Source organism: Caretta caretta, chromosome 9, assembly GCF_965140235.1.
Source record: "Caretta caretta isolate rCarCar2 chromosome 9, rCarCar1.hap1, whole genome shotgun sequence".
NCBI classification, from domain to species: domain Eukaryota; kingdom Metazoa; phylum Chordata; order Testudines; family Cheloniidae; genus Caretta; species Caretta caretta.
This window is the reverse complement of record NC_134214.1, coordinates 21,966,855-21,992,261: the sequence shown is the minus strand read 5'-3', so window position 1 is coordinate 21,992,261 and position 25,407 is coordinate 21,966,855. Positions and strand designations below refer to the sequence as shown.

Here is a 25,407-nt window from a genome sequence, read left to right as displayed (position 1 = left end):
ATTAAGATCTGTTAAAACTTGTAACAGATTTGATTTTTAAAGCGGGAATATAATTTGTACTAGGAATTTAATGAAAGCTCTCATTTGTTATTTGATGTATAGACCAATGTGTTAAGGAAACTTTGTTTCAATAAACCGACTGGGCTACTTTTGGGCTAGTTTAAGTGCCTTTGGGCTATTAATGCAGTAGAAATCTAGCAACCCTGGCTGTACATCACTTGAGCCCATCTCTAAATTAAGCTATAGTTTTTCCCTCTTGCTTATTGATTCTGCACTGAAGATATAATATTGAAAGGTCACACACAATAGCACTTATTTCTCTGGCAATAGACTACATTGTCATACACATCAGATTATGATTTCACTACAGCCTCAAGCTGAGGCAGAAGAAATCTGGAAGGGAGAAAATGCTTATTTGTGAACAAATTATTTCAGTAACACACATTCTGTTAACTAAGATTCTTCATCCTTAGATTGGGGCAGGAACTATGGATTTCTCTTTATCATGTAAAGTGCTTAATGTGTGAGCTTTAAAAATATTCACTATTAATGCATGTGTGTTTAACAGTTAGTTACACACACAATTATGGGCTCCACTGCAGCCCTTGTATGCTGGGTCTGCTATGGTATATGGATTGTACAGTGTGCAGAACTGGTCAGTTGACAGAACTGCTCTCAGTCACTCCATTACAGCTTCTGGAAGAGGGGCATTCCAGGAGCACAGCTGGGGCAGGATGGACATGTTGTGGGAATCGAGGGTGTGGCCAAGGCAGGTGTCATATTTTGGAAACTGAGGGAGTGTGGCTGGAGTGCACTGCAGTCTGTCCAGTGGCTTCAAAGATGCTGGGGCCACTATAGTAGAGTTGCCTCATGGGCTGCTCTAACATCTGTCCCAGAATCTGGGAGGTGTAAAAGTGATATAAAAGCAACTTTGCCCACCTTCCTTTGCATTCTGGCTTGAAGAGAACACAGAATCGAAATTCTCAAATACACCAGTTTTACATGGGTATAACTTCACTGACTTGAAGTTATGAATTTAAAATCTTATGAGATCAGAATCATGCACAATAACTTTTTATGGCTCTGCTGAATTTGATTATTATGTCTACTTAAAAAAAAGTATACATTTGGTGCCGATTCTCCAACCCTCACCCACCACTGAGGTCACTAGAACTATTTGCAGAGAAAAGTACTATTCATGATGAGTAAGGGTGATAGAATCAGGCTCAGAGTGACTAGCATTTAAAGTCAGAAACTACTAACATAATTAACAATGAAGTATTCAGTAAGCCAAATTCTGCCTTACATATGTGTACGATTCTCATTAATTTAAATGGGAGCCTCAGGCACATGTTTCACCCATTGTTTTTTATTCCCGGCCCTTTATTCAAATTAATCTGATCTTCATATGAAAATTCTCACACTCCAATTTGAATAGTGTGAAGGGATTCCCCTAATAAATACAATTCTTACAGTATGTATTCATAATAAATATCTCTGGGATCTGATATATTTCTATAACCTTAGGCTAGGTCTACATTACAGACTATACAGCTATACCGCTGTAAGGTCTCCCATATAGTCACTCTATACCTATGGGATAGCGCTCTCCTGTCAGCCTAATTAAACCACCCTCCATGAGCGATAGTGGGTATGTCAGCAGGAGAGCATCTCCCATTGACACAGCGCTGTCCACACTGGCATTGTTGGTGAAACTTATGTCGGTCAAAAAAGTTTTGCTGACAAAAGTGCTAGTGGAGATAAAGCTCTAGTCATTCTTCTTGTGTGGTGCAATATATACTTGAAGACCATCCCAAAAGATTTTAATGGGTTTTTATTAAAATATGTACAAAATATCCCTCTGCTCTCCTGGTTAATAGCCTTTGAGTAGAAGAAACCAAAGGTTCAGCAGGCCCCACCTACCAGGAATTTACTGAGAACACAGGACAACCACACAGAAGATCAGAAAATTTTTTTGGAAACATTATGGGGCAGATTCTATGGTGTTAGTGTAGGGAGTTGCAAATTACATCTCCAGCAAAGCTCCCTTGAGGAGAATTCACTCCCGAGAGGGCACACTTACCTTCCCTGGGATTTCTGTTTCTGCAGGGGGCAGTTTTGGCTTATGAATAGAAGCCCCATGAGCAAACGCTGGCAGACAATCAAGAGGAAAGTTAATGTAGCCAAAAGCTGTATTAATATAGCATGGAGCCTCCTCTGCACTGAGGAACCCTTTTGAATGGTAAGAGGCCATGTGCAAGCACTGGTAAGGGAATTCTTGACAGTGCAGCTCCAAACAGAACCACATATGGGTAAGGCTGCAGGAGGCTGAGAGGTGGTGCAGAGATACAGGGCTTCTCAGTGATTTCCTGATATTTGGGGCTGCTGGACCTGTGTCTTCCTTCACATGGAATAAATCACTATTCTTCCTTCCCCACCTCCCAAAAATTAGAGGAAATTCTACAAGAAAAGTCAGTTTCCTGGCCAATCTGTGATTACTTCCACACGGGGAAATGATCTGGCCTCCAGTTTGTACTTAATTCTGACTCAGGCTAAACTTGTAGAGAAACTAATGGGAGTTCTGCCTGAGTAAGGCCTGATTATAACTGAGTAAGGCCTGATTATAACTGACCAAGGATTTGGTCTACAACTGTCTTCAGTGACTCTGGAACTTTGTGGCCTTGTCTATGCAAAAAATTTTGTAAAAGTTTCACAGTGTTAACAACAGAATATCAGCTCCACTGGTGGAAACAATGTTGGGAGCCTTACTATAGGCAGGTTATCAGTTCCCACTGATGTTTTAGGCACTATGTTACCTAAACTTTAGAGCAGGCCAAATTGACGTGCTTAAAAGGGTGGCATAGCAGCTGGCAGGGGCAGCCTATCCACAGTGGTCCCTCTCCCAACATTGGGAAATGCTGGTGAAGCTGAACCGGGCGTGGCAACAAAAGGAAATTTTTGCAAAAATTGTCTACAGGGCTTGTGAAACGATAAAATGGTTGTGTTGCTGCAGGCTAAGTCCTCTGTACCTTCATAGTTCAATCAGGAAGAACTGGTTGCAAAAACCTATTGATGACTTGGGTTTCACAATACTTGTCACAAGAACTTTTTAAAATGTCACTTTCTGGTCAAGGTCACACGTACCCTGCATCCAATTACAATACAAACCTGTCTTTCTAAAGATAATATGAACCAACCAAACCAGTGACTAATTCAGATTTCAGCATATAATAAAACAAAGCACAGCAAATGCTCACATTACAATACAAAATGACTATTACAATAAAATAAACAGATCTAAAAAATAAGCTTCTATTTTTTTCCCCCATTTGAGTAATCTTGGCACAAGCAAAATGTACTTGTCAGAACATGAATATATAGAGTAAAGATTAAAGGTAAACTACAAAGCAAGAAACAAAACAAAGTGTCCTTTTTTGCCTCTTTATCCTGCACAGTGAAGCCAAAGAGTTTTTGGTTTTCTGCATGTTTTCTACATTAGAAATTTAAAAAGTCTTGACTTCCCTCTTGTTGGTGGCAATGATACTCTCAAAGGCAACTGTTCATTTGTCAGGTTCAAATGTGGCATTTCTATGTTTAGGGAGAAAAGTTCTCAGCCGCAGATGTTTAAAATAGTGGGCCTGGGGTGGAGTATACTATCTCTTGAGCTCCTTAAATCTCAGTCGGGTAAAGTGAGATAGCAAGGACCTCATGTCATAGGCTTGTTCACACTTTAGTAGCCTGTCTAAACAGCAGACTTCGCTTATTTATTATAAAACAGACTAATTTTAGAGAGGAACTTTTGGTTAACATGTCTCAAATGGGTCATTCAAAAACAAGTGTACACTTTTTGGAAAATTTAGGCTTAAAGGTCATATAGAAAGCTTCTGACAGAGCCAGGAATAGAATCCAGAACTCTAAAATCTGTGGCTCAACCAGAAGAGCAAAAACATAAAAAATCCTTCCACCTGTTATGGAAGCTGACTAGAGCATTAGTAGGTAGAATTGGTTGGGAATTTTCCATTGGAAAATCATTTAAATGGAAAACGCACTTTCCACAGCACCATAATTTTGATTTTTTTCAATCAGGAAAATTGAAATATTTCATTTTAGGTTTCAGACAGAAAATCCAAAATATAAAATATTTCATTTCAGATCAGTTTGACCTGAATCAAAATATTTCATTTTATGAACTGACCCAAAACCTTTCATTTTCAATCAGTTCAACAAACTCTGTCTCTATCATGGCACATTACCTTATGGAAGTTATACTTTGGGTCAACATCTTCTATATGGACTACATCTCCCATTAGGCAATATGGATTTTCCTCTGACTGAACTCTCCAGCTGGGCCACTAAGTAGTTCAGATCTCCTTCTGGGGATTTATACTGTACAATTGTAGACCACTTCCCCAGTGCGCTATGGGTGGGGAAGACTCAGGCCTGCCCACTACTCCAGGTCCCAATCCAGGGACCCTAAGAATAGCAATGACGCACACCTCCACATCTATTTAATAAAACTGCTTTCAGTTCCCCGGGCCACTTCCCCACAGGCCCAGCCTTCACTAAAGCTTCACCCTTATCTCAGGGCTCTTTTATGTTAGGCCTAACAGCCAGCCAGGAGTTCTTCCTTGCTCCCCTGGTACCTTCCAGCACTAAGCTGTCCATGGTGCTGTAGTTCCCTTTGTCCAGGCAGGCACCTCCTCTGGCTCCAGCCAGAAACTAACAGTTAGTACTGCTGCAGCTCCTTTTTATAAAGCCATACTGGGCCCTGATTGGCTGCTCTCTACAGCCTTTGACTGGCTGCTTCCTACGCAGCCTCTCTAGGTTGCTTGGAGGACTTAGCTCCACTACTCTTTTCCTGGGATGAGTATATCAGGATCCTGAGGCCTCCAGAAGGGGGCCTCTGGGCCTAGTCCACCCTGTCACACAGACAATCATTATCTTGGGTTATTTTAAACATACAGATAAGCCCATCCTGGCCCTTTCTATTCAGGGAGAAGATCCTAACTTCCAAACGCGAATGGCTCCCACTACATAGAATAATACATAATCATAATTATGGAAATGGAGGGATGGAAGGAACTTCAAGAAGACATCTAAGCCCTGTTCTTATAAACCTCTAATGATGGGGATGCCACAGTCTCCCTTGGAAGCCTGTTCCAGTACTTAACTATTTTTATGTATCTAGTGCAGTAGTGCTATATGTTATTTTTAAAAATATGTATGGCTTCAACATTGCTCTCCATGGAGCAGTAGTGATTTTTAACAGCACTATTTTTCTTTCAGCGGTGTCATTTTTATTTACATACACCTTACTGCATTCACTGAATAATATGAAACCTATTAGTAAAAATAGTTGTTTAAAGTTAGTGCAAGAATTTACTCTTTTCCTATATTTTGTACAGTACCTGTCTACTAATGTTGCATTTTGCTGTTTGAGATCCAGTCCTGCTAACATGCACATGAGTAATTTTCTTCATGTATGTATATAGTTCCACATATGAGAGTGTTTGTACCAGCAGGCCCTTACTGTTAAATGTAAGGTTTACTAAAAGGGAAAGCTTGCAGTGCAAATGACTTATTAAATAGTTAATAAAAAAAACCCAGATAGAATGTCATGTCAAAAAGCTGGAAACAAACAACTATGCACTCTGTTCCTGTGAATTAAGCTAATTAAGAAACTAATTAAGAAAGATGAAATTCAGGGCCTCATTTTCTACTACATAGATTACTGCCATATACTGGAGTGGAACTCCTAGAGGTTCCTTCTACTTCTTTCTTCAACCCCCTCAATTTCCTTGTGCTTTCTTCCTCCAGCAATTCTAATCCAAGTCCCTTATTCTAGATCAGTCCTTCCATTATCCTCTTCTCATTCCTTCCCTATCTTGAAATGGTAACTTTCCCTTTTTTTACTATGCTCCTACAGTATATTTTTTTCCCCATGCCACCTTCATACTCCCACCTTCTGTCTGTTTCCTTATTGTACTTTCTCTCTCACCTGATAAAGTTCTCAACCCAGAATATTCATCTGCCCAACATTCAAATCAACAGATACCCAAGGTGTGGTGGGGGAGAGCTTTTCAAAGTGCTGCCTGTTTGTATTGTTGAATGCTTTTATATATGTTATCATGGATAATCATTCCCGTGATGTCATCACTGTATCATAATAGATTGGGACTTGGTATTTCTGATGGTTGAGAAAAGGAAGAAGAGGTGAAATTACAAACTGTATATACAACTTAGAGTCAATTAAAAAAGGAAATAAAATGTGAGCCAGTGTATAACATTTGTTGTACTTAGAACAATTTTCATTCTTCTATCTCTAGCTTTAATTTTTCCTCCTAACTGATAGTGGACTCTCCCTATTATGATTTATTTTATTGGTGCAAAAAGAGAGCAAATATTTCAGTGCAGATTTACAGGAGTTATGTCAAAATCAAAACTGTGGCATTTTGTTTTACTTGATGTCAACTGTAGGGACAATGTTAATCTTTTCTTATTTAAAAAATTTGATACCGTTAACAGGAAGGTAGAAGCTAGTTTTTTTTCTGATTCAGTCTCTTTTACTGATATTGGCCCAGGGGGAGGAGGACCTCATCTGAACCAGAACAAAATAAACCTAAGAAAAAGATTGCTTAGAGATTTAAAACCATGAAAAATGGTGCTGCATAGAGAGAGGTTGGTCTACCAGCCTGAGTAGTACTGAAAGACAAAGGAATGCTCCCTCTTAAGCCAGGGAGTCACAGTAAAACTGTTCTGCTGCAACTATAGCCTACTGGCAATAATGGTCTCAGTTGTCCTTGCCCCTGGAAATTCACAGAGAAGTGTGGTGATTCACTAGGTGGTGAGAGCAATCACACTCTTCTTGGTTCTTCAGGTCATGATTGTTGGCTGTAGGGCGTAATAAACATAGCTAGTTATAGGGAAACTGCAGGTGACAGATTTCTAATTAAGGTTATGCTGAACCATAGTGGGCAAATAATGTAACATATCTGCAGTTCATGTATAGTTTTAATTCCATTCATCAGAGTTCTCCTTAAATTCTAACATCATAGCTTCATTGGACTGTAATGCAAAAAGTTAATGGCTACAGGGCAATGGTCGAAGGTAAAAGTCATTGCAGATGTGTATTTCTAAGTAGGTAGCTGATGAACAGAAATACATGACCTGATTCTGCTCTTAAGTATACCAATTTTGCACTCCAGTAATTCCACAGACTCCAGTAGAGTCACCGCTTATCAAGAGGAGAATCAGGCTCAGGGAATGTAGAGAAAGTACTGGTGAATGATGGAGGAAATATCAGTATTAATTGAGCATTATAAATCAAAATAAAGACAAGGAGTTTGATTCTGTTCTTAGGTCTTGTCTAGATGAGAAAGTGGCAAGTGAGAAGGTTTAAACTAGCTCAAAATAAGCCAGACTGAACAAAAATAAAAATGTCCACACAGGATTGCATTGGTTTAACTGAATTGATTTAAAAAACAATTTAAGTTAAACTGGTGGGATTAGTTTTTAATATAAATATCATGGTAACTCGGAAGGGAATCAGGCTAAAGGGAATGTCTCTCTTGGAACAGAATGCTGTGAAGCACGTTAGGAATGGCGGCCAAGCAGACTGAACTCAGGACTTCTTGGATTCCTGGACCTTCTGGATTTCCTCAGCAAGAATCTCCTTCAGTTCAGAATAGGCTTTTTGTAGATCATTATGGATGACGATCAGGTCAAAAAGGCCAGGTTCATTACTAAGTTCCATGTTGAATGCACCCCTTGTGCAAGCTTCAGGAAATTAGGTTCCATCTGAGAACTAGAACCACCCCAACACAGTTAGGATATTTTGTGACTTTGTGGTCACAGAGGAAGGGGCAAGACTCACTCCTTTGAGGATTTTTACCCGATTCCTGCCCAGTTTGTTGAACAGGTTGCCAATTTTATTGAGAAGGAGTATGTTTAGTGGCTGAAGAAGGGGGCAGGGAGATGGATTATTTGGCTTCTATTTGAGCTCCCCAACTGACCTTATGACCTCAGAAAAGTCACTTGAAGCTGAAGCGCAGATGGATTATTTGTAAAATGGGCATAATAATCCCCTTATTAAATATAAAGTCTATAGTATACTACAGTAATACAGAAATTTGAAACACTGCATTTTACAATACTGATACCACAGAATTGGGGGGTTGGCGTTGGAGGGTACGTGTTAGTGGTTACTATAGTGTAGAACACTGTAGTATTTATACAAGGGTTACCTTCAATCCAGGGTGATTGTAAGGTTTAGTTATTGGTTGTAAACAACTCTGAGACCTTTGAATGCTACAGAAGTACAAAATTATGAGCTGAGAGATTAATTTCTAATACAATACTTAAATATAGGCAAAATGTAATTTTTTAAAATGTGTATGACTTTCATCAGTATCACATGATAGGCTCTTGTGTGAATTGACTGCAGCCCTCAATACAAACATGGCATTCCAGAATGATAAATCAGAATGAAAACCTTGGGAGACTGACATTCTTTAGTATTTAACTCATGTGCCCTACATAAAAATATACTGAAAAGTATTGATTAAGGCATGATTGTCCATAAACAATCCACAGATATTTTAGGTAGATTACCTTTCCTTCTGTTGGAATCAGTGAAGTTGCTGCAATATTCCCCAACAAATCCAAAGTATAACAAATCATACTTGTTAGAAAGAACATACGGGGCCCCATTTTCAGAAGCAGAAGTTGAAAGCATCTCAAGTTGTATGTGAAAGGTTTTGAATGCCCATTTTTAGGTGCGCCAGTACATTTGGATTTGGATTGATTCACAGTTTGTTGCAATTCTAGGCATTCAAATTTAGAATTTGGGTTTTGTCATTGTTTCATAAGTTTATATTAGTATGATAGTTCCTACAACATAATAGGTGCTTTCCAAACATGGAAAATATTACAGTCCAAATTACTGGGACCCGTTTAAATCAAAACATGAGGACTTTACAATGACATATATATCCACAGGCCTTCCTAATCATGTCTACACTATATCCACACAGCACTCCAAAATCCTGTCCCTGCATGCGTCCCAGTACAAACCCTGGATGGGTTCTAAGTGGGGCAGTCTCTTTTTTGGTTGTTTCAAAGTCCAGGTCAGAAACGTGAGGAGATAACCCCAGGTCACTCCAGCCACTTTGAATATTTAACCTACAGAATTTGTTGCAAAATCTTAGCTCACCAAAGTATTTTTAAGAGCCTGGACTTACATTCCTTGCACACCCACAACTTCCATTAATCCTGCAGATGATTTCATTGTCAGGGAGAGGCTTGCCTCCAAAAAGGAAAGGCAGGGAGCAAGACTCTCAAAGTCTGCAGTGGCTTCTGTGCTATTCCATACCCTTTCCTGTTAGAATGGGGCTCCAGTGGGCACCATGTCAGTTGCCTCAAAGCTTTGAGATGGTGGCAGCTTCCCTCAAGCCTGGAAAGGTCAGCATGATTTTAAAGTATCATAATCCCACATGTATGAAGAGGGGGTAGTGCTTTGGAGAGGCAATCCCTCTCACCCCACACTTCCCATCCTCCAAGCTATGCCTTCTCCTAAACTGCAAAGTCCTGCAATGTACCTGTGGCAGGGCTTCCACAGGATGAGGGGACAGAGAATGCAACATACCACAGAGTCTTTTCCTTGCCCCACAACCTCAGAATTCCCATTTAGTTCCTCTCTGTTAGCCAAATTACGGGATGCATCAAACCCCATGTAGGAAATTATCAATATGTGTCAAAAATCACAAGGCCTAAGCAATTTAACTACAATATAGTTTATAGGTATACAGCATGCACCATTGTTGTATGAAAGCGCCAATATGAACAAGAAATATTAGTATGTGTGGGTCTGCGATAAATCCATGACTCACAGCACTGCTTCTAAAAGACTGATCTTTGGTTGCTGACTTTAGTTAGAATACCCCACAAGCAGAAGCAATGTGAACAGCTGCTTGTTGCTCTGATCTTTTGAGTCCTTTGTATCCCATGCTAGCTCTGCAAATCCTAATCCATCTGCTTCTCTGCTAGTGGGACTGGATGGTGAAGAAACAACTTACTAGCCACCATCCTCTCCTCCTCTGGCAGTGGGACCAGATGGAGGGGCAACACAACATATGGTATGATCTCCCTCCTCCTGGTATTTCAAGCCCCTCATGAATTATAACACTAGTTCTAATGGATGTAGAGTATAAATTTTAGTTGTGACTTTTACCAGTCACCAGTCCTGGAATAACCAATGTGCACTCTGTGCACTTGCACAGGGCCCTCCAACCAGGAGGAGACCCAAGGTTGCTGCCTCGCTAGTTTTTAACCAGCCTGTAGTTTTTCTCCTGGTTACAATGTGCCGGTTTCTGTTTTCATATGTAAAATAAAAGTTTGTGTATGTGTAGGAGGGAAATTCACATTGTAACCAGCAACCATAGCTGTGCACACTACCCGCTGCTTCCACCACAATGCACAGATCACATGACCGCTGAGAACACTGCCCGTGTAGCACCGAGGTCCTTGCCTGCAGGGTGGGCCCTCAATACATTGACATGGTGGCTCTTCTTCTTGACACTTAAACAGTGCCATGTGCTCTTGGGTGACCTCACAAAGAATTCTGGCTGAGGCAGACAGAATTGTTCCAGGGTTCCCCTGCTGCAGTGTGGCCCCCCAGCACAACCTCCCAGATGCCTCTAGCTATAAAAACCAGAACTGAATCCTATACATAACTAATTTGGAAACTGTCTCTCTTAAATCAGCCCCTTAGAGTTCAATACAGGCTCAGCTGTGCAATGAACTATTGTGAAATAGTATTTTTGGAAAAATCAAAACAACCTTATCAAATCAAAATGTTTCAATAATGTCAAAACATAAAATATTAAATATATTTAAAATTATAACATAAAAGTGGAAATGATACAAAGTTGGAACACATGAGAGAATCAAAACTAAATACACCATTTCTAGTTTGAATTGTTTCAAAACTTTTTTTTATCAGTGTTGTCAAGGTAATACTTTCCTGGAAAATATTTTGATAATAGCATTTTCTGATGTGAAACTGTTCTGTCAAAATGTTTTAAATCAGCACTAGTAACAGGATCTGACCCAAAATCAAGGACAAAACTTGAGTTGGCGTGAATGGAAACAGGATTGGGCCCACTGATTTTAAAGAAAGCTGAGGAAAATCAGCATTTTGCAGGAGTGAGCCCATAGGGGAATCCATAGCCATAGCTGATTTCTAATAATTGGACCTACAAATTTACCCCAATTGTGGGCCTAACTGTGGAAAAGAGAGTAAAAGTGTTACAGTAACCTGTAACAATAAATTTTAATGGGAAAAGGTGCAAAAGGAAGACAAACAAACTGAATTAGTCTAAATAAAAAGGCCTAATATTACTCAAGGAGCGTGTTAAGATCATGTTGTAAACAAATAAAGTGTGGGTCTGTAAATCAGTGGACCAAACCTGTCAGAAATTAGGCCTAATTGGTTAACAAAATAATGAAGGGATAGGCTATTCCACCCATCACTCCCTTTTGAGTTTTTGTTTGTTTGTTTTTAAAGACATTGGTCAAAACAATACTGAAGTGAGGATTTCACAACTACATCTATAAAGACATAAGGGTTTCCCAGCTGTGTCTATTGATAAGTGAGTTCTTACCAAAAGCTGTAGCTCACGAAAGCTCATGCTCAAATAAATTGGTTAGTTTCTAAGGTGCCACAAGTACTCCTTTTCTTTTATCAAACTAAACTTCCTTTTACATCCTCTAGGCTCTTCCCTTTCTCTGGAGGTGATAGATCAGATCACCTTTCTAACAGCCCCAGATTGCCTTATTTCAATGTGACTAGTTTGGAATGTGAGGATGTGACCATATACTTCCTAGCTTATGGCTGCCTCTGCTGCATAGCCAGAGGTGTTAGCCTAAGAACAGGGCCTCAGACTGTCACAGTGAGAAAAGGCCCTTACACCTGCAGACTGATTTTGATTCTTTATACCTCTATAACTAGCTAAGTGATAAGAATACACCTAAATTCTTAGATCATAGGCCTTTGCAGACAGGCCTGAATATCTATATCCTAACAGCCTTACTTAATACTTTACATTTAAAATGTTTTAACTGTTTTTCCTGTCTTTTCTGTATCTTTAATACAAAGTTTAAAAGATTTTTAATAACGTGTTTGCTGTGGTACTAAGCAGGCTAACGTCTCTGGTTACCAAACCCTGAACTTTGTGTTATGGTGGACAATTTCAGAGTCAAGTTAACACCTTTGACTCTTTGGGCCCCTTTATTCCATCTAAATTAATAGAACATGACCTACAGTATCAGAGCAGCAATACACAAAGCAAAATTATGCACACAGCAAGGATAGCCATGACTAAGGCCAGTGTTTTCTGGCAATGAAAACAGAGTAATTTCTCAAAAAGAAAAGGAGTACTTGTGGCACCTTAGAGACTAACCAATTTATTTGAGCATGAGCTTTTGTGAGCTACAGCTCACTTCATCGGATGTAGCTGTAGCTCACGAAAGCTCATGCTCAAATAAATTGGTTAGTCTCTAAGGTGCCACAAGTACTCCTCTTCTTTTTGTGAAGACAAACACGGCTGTTACTCTGAAAAGAGTAATTTCTGATTTTCAAAGATTTATATTTTGAAAATTTCAGATATGCATGATATTAATACAAAAAATACAAGTATAGACAAACATGGGAAATATGTAATCCTTTACAGCACAAAAATGCAGTAGTCTACATTACAATGTTTACAAATGCACTTACATTTTTTTTTACATCTGAAATTGTCAATTTTAGAACATAAAAATGTATTAAGTGATCACAAAACAAGTCAGACTGCTGCCGGGTCTCTGCTTCAAGCCGGGCTGCCACCCAGGCTCCTGGTTTGGGCTGCCACCCAGGCTCCCCACTGGGATCCCAGCTCCCCGCTTCCTACCAGGAGCATGGCAGCCGACCCGGGCTCCAGAGGCGGATTTCCCCACCAGAGGCAAGAAGCCCCAGGTGGCTTCCCCCCCCTGCTCCCAACTAGGAGTGGGAAGGCAAGAAGTCCCAGGGGGCAACTGGGCTCCCAGTGGGGAGCTGTGGGGGGCTGAGAGCTCTGGCTCTCTGTCCCCCATACTGCCCCTCTTCAGTCGGTGGAAATGCTCCTGTTGAGGACGCACACCACTGACAGAAGGAGGTGGACATCAGGTTGACTAGCAGTCAACACATTAATTACTGCAGTGGCTAACAGAAGTTGTCTTAAGATGGTACTGTAGACATAGCCTAAGTCTTGGCAAATGTTTGTCCATGCTTTTCCAAAAACTGGAGAGAGAAATGTCATTGGTAGTAGGAAGTTCATTTACAATGTTCCGGTAAACTGCCCACTAACCCTCAAGGCACAGAACTCAGCAGAACTCTGTTTGTAGTCACTGAAGTTGTGGGAGAGTACAGAAACTTGATTGGGATCAACGATTCTCAGATAGCAAAAGCAAAAACAGAAACCTATATACTGCTGTTTGTCTGTATATAAGTACCCCTGCAGGTTGAAAAACTTGACATTTGAGATTGTCCAGTGCATTCTGTCCTTTGTACTGAAGTCTTGCCAGCAGATCAGATGTAATGTTGTACACTTCTGTTCGTAATGTCAACCGTGATTCAAATTTAAGTACTGTCTGAACAAATGGAATTGCTTCTGCTTGAATAAAAATTTATCTGCAAAAGTGATTCACTCTGCACTAAAGCACTTCGTTCCTCTAAAATGGCAGTCATGTCCTCCACTTTGATTTCTCGAGCAACAAATCCCTGTAGTACTCCACATGATGGTAGAGTTAATCTATGGCTTTAAACCAATTATTCCATCTTGTTACAACCAGTTCTAAATGTTGGGCTTTCAACTCTATGGTCAATAAGGTAGTGTCTGAAATGAGTGTCTGAGTGGGGGTTTGCAGAACAGCTTTTTTATTAGTGCATACAGATGGTCCACTTCTGTATACAAATGGCATCAGCACTTGCCTGGTAAAGCTTTAATGTGTGCCCAGCAGGTCACATGAATGCAGCTGGTTAAAATGCCACTGAAACCATCTTTGAATGACTTTTGCATATGCTTTGCATTATCTGTCACATAAACCACTGCATTTGAAAAGTCAATTTCATATTGTACAAAGGTCTTTATAACAGCTTGTGCAATGGTAAAGTAGTTATATGTTCTCACTGCACTGTTTCTATGAGCTTGGCAGCAGCTGGGCAATCTTCTGAAACCTTCAGCAGCTGTATTAGAATATTTGCAACATACCAGTTTAAGCTGTCTGTATAGTCATCCACAATTACAGCTACTGCTGATCCTTCAATTCAGTGATCAGCTGTTGCTTTTTTAGTTCAAAGATGCAGGGAAGATGGACTTGTCTCAGTATACTTGCTTGTGGCATACAGCCCCGCATTTTGTACATGCTTGTTTAGAAATTCTCACATTTTGGGATTGTCTTTTTTCCTAATGGGATGTTTGCACTGCAACAGGCCCCTACCTTGTTTTATACTATCTTTTCCCTGTATTTCTGATTTTCATTTTGTCATGCAAGCACACCAGTAATTATGAGCTATTGCTTTGCTACTGTCACTCACTGCTCTCTGCCCTTCATTTTCTTTCTTCCATTGCTGCAACATGATGTGGACCTTTCATGTGGTTGACTATGTGGTCCTTTTTAACAGAGTCAAGAAATTTGCTGAAAATTGTACAAAATAACTTCCTTCCATCCACATGGAGAACATCTTTGCCGAATTCTTTAACTCTATCCCCAGGCTTAACAATTTTATGCATAGGTAGTAAACGGCTTCAAATGGCTGAAGCAGAAGGTGGAAAATTGAAAGGAATTGGCTAGAGGCAACACATAATGCGATAGTGGGGGAGGAGGGCAAAATTTAAAGGTTCTGGTGGCATGCAGCGGGGTTCAGCACAGGTACCTAAGAGATAAAGGAGTTTTGATTTCTAGAGCTACTTTTGATTACATGTTTTATGATACTATGTAATAGCAGATGGCGACTGTTCTAGAAGAGAGTTACTCCTGAGGTTTACAGCTGACTGGGACTGCAAGCTTGGAAATTCCCTTATTGGCAGCAAGCAACTTGTCAGGCTTTAGGACCCAAGGGAAAGACTGCTGCAGCTGGTGTCATGGAGAGTTCTGGGCAGGTAAGAAGCCAGTGCTGAGGGAGAAAAGTGAAGAAGGGAGATAGCGGCTGCACCTGAGTTGCTTTCTGGAATAGGCAGGCGGGGAGTGACTGTTGTGCAACATGGAGAGCGCAGCACCAGCTGTGTTATGGGAGAAAATGGGGGTAGGAGCTGTAGGCACTGGCAATAAAAGCTTAGAGCCCGCTGGGTGCAGGAGGGTCAGGAAGAGGCTCTAGCTATGAGGGAACAGCACTGAGCCTACAGGCAGCTCGGGCAAAGTCTAGATGTGTGCAGAAGTGGAGATGTGAGCTAAGTGCCTACAGCCAGTTGTGTACTGGGAGGAAGGGCAGGAGCCCGCTGTGTGCAGAGATTAGGGAAGGTGGAGATGAGGAGCTGGTCACTGGGAGCCTGGAGCCAGCTATGTGCAGGTAGGAGGGGGCAGGCGCCTGCTGTGCAGGCAAGGTGGGGGACAGATGCTGGGCACTGAGGGCTAGAACTGGACCAGCTGTGTGCTGGAGGGAGGGGGCATGAGCCAGCTGTGTGTTGGGAGAGGGGCCAGGAACCAGCTGTGTGCAGGGCAGGTGAGTAGGGGAGAGGAGCTGTGGACGCTGCTGAGAAAAGGTGCAAGCGCTGTCCATTGTGCAGCATGACAAGGGAGCCCAAGGGCCTTGCCTGTCCAGGAGAAGGAAGCTCCACGGAGGTATTGCTGAGCCCAGGCCTGTATGAGGAGGGGAGAAGTTGGTGGCGAGTCTCATACAAAAGCCAGCCCCCAACCTGTGCCCTGGGGAGTAGTCAGCAGATATACACCCTGGCAGAAATCTGGAGGGGGCATGTGACCCGCATGCCCCCTCCCCATGCTTTGCCTCTGGAATTGGCAATTCTGGAAATGAAAGGTAATTTTGGGAAAAAACACAGCAATATTGGCAATATCTGGAAAACACCAGCCCTAATCATGATTGAAAATGATATAAAATACACACAAACCCCACAAAAGACAGAATCAGCTTGGTCTGATCATTCTATCGGTTTTGAGGGTCTGATCCTTCTCTAACTGAAATCATTGTGAACAGGACTGGTTCCTGAGAAAGCAGTAATCTGAATGCTTCTGTTCCAAGTACGCAGTTTCTCTTGTATATAGTTGAAAGGAGAAAGCCTTTATCTTTTAAGTATTGGTAAAATGATATAACAGATAAAAATAAATTAGCTATCAAAATTACTTTCTTGTGTAATTTATATATGCCTGTATAATAAACATATTCACAAAGCACTTACAAATACAGTATGTTATGTAATATGAAATATTGTTTTTTTTACTTTTCCTTTGCTTGCTCAATGATCCAGTTATCACAGCTCTTGTAAATTTTGTGTAATTAAACAAGCATAAATAAAATGACTGTAGAACATTTAAAATGTTTAAATGCACCTTTTTAGTATTACATCATGCAGTTTAACATAGCCAAATATCTGGACTTAGGCTACAAATATGTCATTTAATTAAAATGCTGTTAAACAGTAGCTCTGAAAAGTATGCAAATGTAACAACATAGTAATTTAGCTTGCTCTGACTACATTTTGCTATATAATAGTCTTTTAAAAGTCCTGCAGAGTCAAATCTTCCAATATGCAGATTTAATTCCCATAATTAACTCTCCATGATAGCTTTCCCCAGATGGTATAATGAAGACTCTTACAACTTTTCATCTTGCTTGAAAATTGTAAAAGCTTCTTTGGATTTTTTCCAGTTTTTTGCAAATGCTGTTATTCTTTGGAATGCTTCTGGCAGACCTTCCCCAGTGATGGCACAACAAGGCTGTACATACCAATTTCGATCACTGCAATGTTTCTGCATGTTGAATTTCCTGGTTATTTCCTCAGCGTTCAAAGCTCCAGGAAGATCCTGCTTGTTAGCTAGCAAAACAACAGGCACATTCTTTACAAATTCATTCTTTAAGATGAGTTCAAATTCTTTCTTTGAATCTTCCAGACGTTGCTTATCAGTGCTGTCCACAACGTACACTAGGCCATCGGCATTTTCAAAGTAATTGCACCAAAATGTCCTCATTTTATGTTGCCCTCCAACATCCCAGATTGTTATAGCAATATTTTGCCCTGTTTCAATCATTTCCACGTTAAAACCGATTGTTGGGAGTGTTAGGAAAACATCATTAAACTTTAACTTGTACAATAGTGTAGATTTCCCAGCTGAATCGAGTCCCAGCATTAATATCTTAGCTGGTTTGACTCTGCAGTGTTTGGAACTTAGCAGACCCATTCTTGCTGTAATTATCTGTATTATGTCTTAAAGATGTTATTTCTTCTATCAGAGTGATTTTTGTCAGAAAGCCCTTCTTTCTCCATGAGATGAAGCAAAAAGAGTAAAAGAAGAGGAAGTAGAAGAAGAGGCTTTGTGCTATGAACAATAAGCCTTTGTGTATTTATATAGAGTCCTTATCAACTTGATAATACGCAAACAGTATTTTATGAAGGTATAATGTTCACTGCCTAGCCTTTGGGTGGAGCAGACATGAGAGCATACCAATTAGTCATGAAGCCCAAAGGTTACAGTATTTCTGAACATGCTGAACAGTGGCAATGCCATACTTACATAAAAAGCCTGCTGTTGTGGTGTATGGGCTATTTATACATTATAAGAGAGTATAAACACATATAACAGTGCTCTAGATACTGAGCAGGCAGTGGATTTGTAACAACACACAGGGCATGTGCTTGGAAATCACCAATTTTGGAGTTCTAATCCTGATTCACTGTGTAGCCATGAGAAAAATCATTTAACCACTCTTCCTCAACTTCCCTTTCTGTGAAACATGGATAATAATTCTTACTTACTTACCTCATGGGAGGGTGGGAGTGTTGTATGGATTTTTGATCATTACAAAAGTACAAGCTGATAAAGATCCTGGTCTGAGAATGCAAACCCTCCTTATGTGAGTTGTTCCAGGGCCTAGAATAAGACATAACACAATGAGTGATAATCACAGACAATGCGGATTATAAGTAGAACAAATACACTGATTAACTAGTTAATGTTTGTGTGGCACATTGAATGTTTATGGGTTGATTTTCAACAGTGCTCAGCACTCACAACTCTCACTAATGTTAATAAGAGCCATAGTGCTTGGCAACTCAAAAGAAAAGTCATAAAGTGTTATTATCCATGATATTATTAATAGTTATTACAAGGAAAGCACTTTACAGAGGATTTTCAGGCCCTAACTGCACTGGCCTTTAAAATCAGTATGGATGTGTGTCAGCAATTTTACACACTGTTTCAACTAAATTGGTTTCTAATATAATTTATCAGGCTATGTGGACCAATTCAAACCATAATAGCCTAAAGAAACATATTTTAGTTCAGAGTAATTTGCTCCTCCTGCTTATCCATTACCTGAAGGCATCATCTTTGATTGTGACATCAGCATTGGTTGCTGAGGAAGTTATAGTCACAAACAGCAAATTTGTTATGTTTGTGTCTAATTGTTTATAAAGGTGCTCTGCCTCTCAGAGCCAGCATACATACTTTATGATATAGCCCTTGATAAGATGCAAATTTGCCTGAAATCATAATCTTCTGTTTGTTTCTGTGTAATCACACCCACAGCAACAAGTTGTGATGTTACAGCAAATAAAGATTTTGTGTTTGCACTAATATGCTAGGCAATGGAACAAGGTGGGGGGAGAGGAGAGAAGGGAAATCAAGAGAGACTAATTGTTTCTAAACAGTATGACACTCATAGTTTTCCAGAACTTTCTGTGGATCTACATAGGGATCAAGCCTGGTATAATTCTGATTGACTTCAGTGATCTTCCCTGGTGCTCTCTTAAATGTCACAATAATTTAAAACTATATAGAACACCCAGAAGTATTAGTAGTTAGGGTTACCATTTATCTCCACCTAAATAACATACAATACATAATCTCTAGCTTTCTTTTACAAATGTTCAGTGTTTTCATTATTAGTGGAATTGGGACTCTGAAGGGTTAATGTTTAGCTAGTCCACCTAGAAGCAGGCGGGGCACACCCTGACTGTTTCGTAGAAGCAATGCACACATTGCTCTATCCAAGAACAAGGGCTAGATATGAACCATGAGAACTTGATTGTTTGGACAGTAATTGTGGGAGGCTTTCTTAGCCTGGGCTCAAGGCCTGAGAACCAGGATTGTAGTATATAAAAGATGCAACTAAGTATATTAATCAACGTCATACATTCCTTTGTGTATCTTTTTGCGGTAGCAGTGTGTAATGCTTAGGGGGGAGAAATATAATAAAAGGAGAAGGTGGAAGGCGGGGGGGCAGAGAACGCCCATCTCAGCTGACCAGCCTGCCTGCTTGCAAAAAGCTGTGTTCTGTCTCATCACTGAACCGCCACAACTGACGCCCAAACGTGGGGCCCTCAGCACTCACCTCGCCCGGCAAGGGTTTCAGACGCGTCACTCATCCGCTTCGCGGATCCCGGTGAGTATTTTTCATTGTGGTAAGTATGGGAAGCTCCCTCTCTGCTTTGCAAGTGCAACACCGCAATGAGCTGCAGTATTTGCTGCGTAAGGCTCAGCATGACTGCCCGGCTCGAGCACTTACTCTCCTGCTACAGGAGGTGTGTGCCAAGTGCCCGTGGTATCCTGAAGCCGGAAGCCTTAAGCTAGCAGACTGGGAGCGATTGGGCCAGACATTGCACAAAGAGCCTCGGGCGCCCGTGCAGGCTTTACATGCCTGGCACCTCTGCCGCAATGTGGTACAGCGTGTCGCCTCCGACAGGCCCTCCCTCGCGAGGCTGGTGATCTCACCACGCCCGTCTGCTCCTGCAGCCATCCCCCCTCCTGGCGATGCGACACAGAGTGTCGCCTCGGAAAGGCCCTCTCCAGCACCAACAGAGGGGCTGCCGATCCCGCCGCCCCCATCTGCTCCTGCAGCCATCCCCCCTCTTGGCGATGCGACACAGCGTGTCGCCTCGGAAAGGCCCTCTCCAGCACCAACAGAGGGGCTGCCGATCCCGCCGCCCCCGTCCGCTCCTGCAGCCATCCCTCCCCCTGCTTCACCCCCAGTGCCTCTATTACCACCGCCTCCCTGGCCTTCCCCACCGGAGCCGGTGTGTGATCACCCTCCCCCCGTGGGGCCCCCCGGAGGGTCATCTGCATCTGCTCAGAAGCTTTCGCTGGTGCAACAAATGGTTCACGCAGCGAAAGCTCGATCAGATCTTACAGCGGAGGAGCTGGCTGATCTGGTCTCAGTTTGCCCGGTGACCTGGAAGAATGATGACCAGGGCAACCCCGTGGGCACCTGGACCACTTTGTCATACTCGGTGGTTAGAGAGGTGAGGAAAGCAATTCGTGAGTTTGGCCTGACTAGCACCTTTGTGCGTGGTCTCGTTGAAGGGATAGGTACTGGGTACTCCCTAATCCCTGAGGATTGGAAAACGCTGCTGCGCATGATGTTGTCACCCAGTCAGTATGTTATTTGGCTTAGTGAGTATCGGCAGATGGCAGAACGCCAAGCTCAGGTACATGCAGCGCACGGTATCATTTATGAGCAATTGGCAGGGGAGGGCCCGTTTGCTACTATTCAGATGCAGTCTCAACTCCCTCAGGCCGTCTTCCCCATTATTTCCACCTGTGCCCAGCATGCTTTCAAGAAGGTCCCGGATTCAGGCAAGCCTACCAAAAGCTTTGTCAGTATCCGTCAGGGTGCCTCAGAGTCCTTTTTGGATTTTACCAACAGATTGCATGAGGCTATCCTCCGGCAGGTGGATAACACTGAGGCAGCTCACGAGCTCCTGTTAAAATTGGCAGTTGAAAATGCAAACGAGGATTGCCGCCGTGCTCTCCAGGCAGCACAAGCCTCTGGTATTTTAGAGCTCTCAGACATGCTGCGGGCGTGCCAGAACATTGGCACACAAGCCCACAAGGCTGGAGTTCTGGCTGCCGCCCTCAGAAAAACTGGGAAGGAGGGGAAGCATTGTTACCGCTGTGGTAAGGAGGGTCATTTTCAGCGGGAGTGCCACTCATCTAAGGCACCAGCCCGACCCTCAAAGAAGTGCCCCAAGTGTGGGAAAGGTTATCACTGGGCTAATCAGTGTTGTAGCGGGTCGGGAAACCGCGCGACGGGTCCCCCCCGAACCCAGGGCCAAACGGGGGTGTTTCCTACTCAGGCAATCGCTCCTCTGCCTTGGAATCCGTAGACTCTATGAGGGCGGCGACTGCTGGAAGTGCAGGGCTTGATTTGATCATGCAGGAGGACACTGACTTTCGGCTGCCAGGGGAGGTCTGTGCCATACCTACACAGGTGACGGGACCTCTCCCTGCCGGCTTTGTAGGTCTTGTTCTCCCTCGCTCACATGCTGGGAAACAGGGCTTTTTTGTCATTCCAGGGGTCATTGATGCTGATTACACTGGCATTATTAAGGTTCAGGTGTGGACTCATCTTCCACAATCGCTCCCGCGTGGACGGTCAATTGCACAATTGATTTTAGTCCCCTATCAGGTGCCAGCTGCCGAGGATCAAACTCGGGGCGGAGGCGGCTTTGGATCGACGTTGTCTCACTCGCCGTCTCACAGCGCGTCTTCTCCACTTGTTGCTCTGACAATGTCAGTCCGCCCCTCGAAGCCTCAGCTAACACTTCTCTTAGATGATGTTCCTTTTACAGGGCTGGTGGACACTGGAGCTGACGTTACGGTGATTCGTGATCTGGAGTGGCCGGTTAATTGGCCTACGGTTCCTTCTAAAGAATTGTGGGGGATCGGGGGTAGTAAACCCGGGCGCCAAAGTTTGTCTTGGGTCACGGTCTCTAAACCGGGAGGCCGTACCCTTGCTACTATCCGCCCTTTTGTGCTCCCTGTCCACCTCAATATTTGGGGCCGTGATTTACTTACAAAGTTAGACACCACCCTCGATATTAACATCTGATGGCCCAAAACCCTCCCTCACCCACCGTGCCCTCCGCCTTACCCTTGGTATGGCAATCCTTAGAGCCCGTATGGATTGATCAGTGGCCCCTCCCTCTAAAAAAGCTAAAAGCACTTCATTCGCTTGTGCAGCAGCATTTGCAAGCACAGCGACTGGAGAGCTCCACTAGTCCCTGGAACACCCCGGTGTTTGTTATTAAGAAAAAATCGGGTGCTTGGCGTCTGTTACATGATTTAAGGGAAATAAATAAACGCATCCAACCTATGGGCCCCTTGCAATTTGGCTTGCCAAATCCAAATTTAATTCCTCAAACCGATCAACTTTGTGTGTTAGATTTAAAAGATTGGTTTTTTTACCATCCCCCGTTGCCCTCAGAATTAGCTGCTGTTATTTTGGCCTTTCAACCTTTTGCTGATTGTCCCTTTAATTTAATTGTGGATACCTATTATGTTTATTAGGTAATTGATCATTTACCCCTTGCCCTCATTACCCCTCAGGTTGATGCAGACCTCCTTCGCCTGTTTTTGTTTTTGCAGCACCTTTTTGCCACTTGTCATTTCCCTTATTTTGTTGCTCATATTTGCAGTCATACCCCTCTGCCTGGGCCACTCACTGAGGGCAATGCACGCGCCGGTCGCGCGTTGCGTGGTCAGGTAAATTCCCTTTTTTCTGACCCCATTGAAAGCCAGGCCTTTTTTCATCAGTCTGCCTCTGTTTTGGCCCGGCAGTTTCACATTCCTGCTGATCATGCACGTTCCATTGTTCGTTCCTGCCCCCACTGTGCTGCTGCTGCTTCTACTTTTTCTTATGCCGTTAACCCCCGAGGTACCGCAGCAAATCAGCTGTGGCAGATGGATGTTACTCATGTGCCACAATTCCGCCCCTATTTGTTTTTACATGTTTCCGTTAATATGTATTTAAGTTTTTTTTGGGCTTCCCCACAACGTGGGGAAGCCACTAACAAAGTTATTCACCATTTGCTGGCCTGCCTTTTTGTTATGGGTCGCCCCTGCCAAATTAAAACAGATATGCCCCAGCCTACTGCTCTGCAGCCCTCCCCACCTTTTGTGCCCGCTGGGACGTCCGTCTTACACACGGAATCCCTTATAATTTCACGGGCCAAGCCATTGTTGAACGTGCCAATCGCACACTCAAAACCTTGCTAGATAAACAATTAAAACAAGGGGAGCTGCGTCTCCGAACCTTAGGAGACATTTAACAACAAATGCATATCCTCTTGTTTACTTTAAATAATTTAACACTGAATGCAGATCAGCAGACCCCTGCGGATCGGCATTTTCACAAATCTGAGGTACTGGAAAGACCACGTGTCTATTACTGTCAGCTGCCCGATCCACAGTGGCTGGGCCCAGTACCTCTAATCACTTGGGGTCGGGGATATGCTGCTGTGTCTCTCCCTGCAGGACCGTTGTGGGTTCCAGCTCGGTGTGTGCGACCGGCACTTAAACAACATGGCATGGCACCAGGGACTGTCGAATCCCATACCAGAGTTTCAGCTGACCTTGGAGGAGACCGCGTTGCCCCCCGAGTCGACAACGACGGGACGGAAACGGAGGAGGCGTAGCGTCCCAAGCCAGCCCGTAACATGGGGAGCAGTAAAAGCATTGGTCGCCGCGGCTCAACGAAGACTGGCAGCAGATCAACAGCCAGAGACTCCTGAGACTTTGTTTGTGGCGATTCTCGCCCAAATCACTGCTAATTCTGTGATGATTGTGTGCCTTTTGTGCCTGCTATTTTCTAAAAGAAGTGTACCCCTTTTAGATGATTATATTGCAGATGTTGAGCTTTTGGTTATTTTGTGTTTGTAATCATTGGGCTTACTTTTTGCTGCTGCTGTGTACAATGTATTCTTTCCTTGTTAAGATTTTGTAAAATTTTGCCCTGGAAAGCTCCCCAGGTTATGTCCTTGTCTGTCTGGGAGTTAAATAGCATGACAAAACAAATTGACGGCTACCATGAGATGGCCAAATATTAATAAATAAAAAACGGGGAGATGAAGGGTTAATGTTTAGCTAGTCCACCTAGAAGCAGGCGGGGCACACCCTGACTGTTTCGTAGAAGCAATGCACACATTGCTCTATCCAAGGACAAGGGCTAGATATGAACCATGAGAACTTGATTGTTTGGACAGTAATTGTGGGAGGCTTTCTTAGCCTGGGCTCAAGGCCTGAGAACCAGGATTGTAGTATATAAAAGATGCAACTAAGTATATTAATCAACGTCATACATTCCTTTGTGTATCTTTTTGCGGTAGCAGTGTGTAATGCTTAGGGGGGAGAAATATAATAAAAGGAGAAGGTGGAAGGCGGGGGGGCAGAGAACGCCCATCTCAGCTGACCAGCCTGCCTGCTTGCAAAAAGCTGTGTTCTGTCTCATCACTGAACCGCCACAGGACTCAACTGCAATCTCAAAACTGGACGGAGCCTATTTTCCAAATCTGGTTCAGATGCAGGCCAAGGTGACAGAAATCTCTCCAGAAAAGTTCATGAGATTTTGGTGCTGTCAAATGTAAACCCAAATCCTAGCCAGGGGATAGCTGCATGTTGACCAGCAGCCTATGTTCAAGCCAAACACCACCTCCTTGGCCCAAGGCTAATTATTATTTACATAGAAAATTCCAAAGTTTGGGCTACACCCTTTTCAGATAACTCTGAGCCTGATCTTGTAATGTGCTGAGCACCCTCAGTTATGAATTCTTTTGTAGGTGTTAGGGTTCGCACTACCTTTCAGAAGGTGTCAACACCTCAGAGGATCAGGCCTATGTTTCCATTTAGAATTATACAATTTTGTAGTGTCTTACTGCTTTCAAATAAATAAAACTTTGATTCTCAGGTCCTAATAGACAAAGCAAGTCCTAGTTTTTCCTCATAATTTCTTTGAAATTATAGAGCCACTCAAGGTGATAGTCTTAAAATATTACATATGATTTAATTTATTTTGATTCATTAACATGAAAAGGAACTATCCATTGCTCTAGACATAATTTTAACTACACTTGTTATTACAGCTCCCTTTATTATCATCCTTACTCCAGTAATTGTGCCAGACCCCTAACTGTCAACAGGCAGCCAAAATAAAGATTGAAAGAAATTGCTCCCTCTTCCACCAGTAACTGCTGTCATAATGCTCATCCCTCTTCATAACCTAGAGTGAGAGAGAAGCAAAGCTTTGAAGGTGGGCAGTGAATGTAAAGTGAAGGGACCTTCACAGAAAACATCTACTAAGCAGAGGAGAATTCACTAAAGCACACTGAGACAGAAATGTAGGCATGGCAATGCTAAGCATAGCCACACCCAACTTTGGAATCATTG

General features: G+C 42.5%; 2 protein-coding genes across 5 annotated transcripts in view; one reads left to right on the top strand and one right to left on the bottom strand.

Moving 5' to 3' along the window:
• The window catches only part of LOC142073164 (uncharacterized), a 37,670-nt gene extending 13,215 nt beyond the window's left edge, over positions 1 to 24,455 (top strand). Inside the window, exons 1-3 of one of the 4 annotated variants that reach the window (XR_012669862.1) lie at positions 19,142 to 19,630; positions 20,548 to 20,637; positions 23,500 to 24,455. Coding sequence is in view for 1 of the 4 variants with exons in the window: in XM_075132150.1 (XP_074988251.1) it covers positions 19,656 to 20,486; positions 23,500 to 23,904 (1,236 nt within the window). In the remaining 3 variants the exon portion in view is untranslated. The other 3 variants (XR_012669861.1, XM_075132150.1, XR_012669863.1) reach the window with 3 other exon arrangements.
• Positions 16,559 to 17,763, bottom strand: ARL14 (ARF like GTPase 14). The gene has a single exon (XM_048862797.2). The coding sequence runs from the start codon at positions 17,425 to 17,427 to the stop codon at positions 16,843 to 16,845; it is 585 nt and encodes a 194-aa protein (XP_048718754.1). The 5' UTR covers positions 17,428 to 17,763; the 3' UTR covers positions 16,559 to 16,842.
• Positions 24,456 to 25,407: the final 952 nt, after the last annotated feature.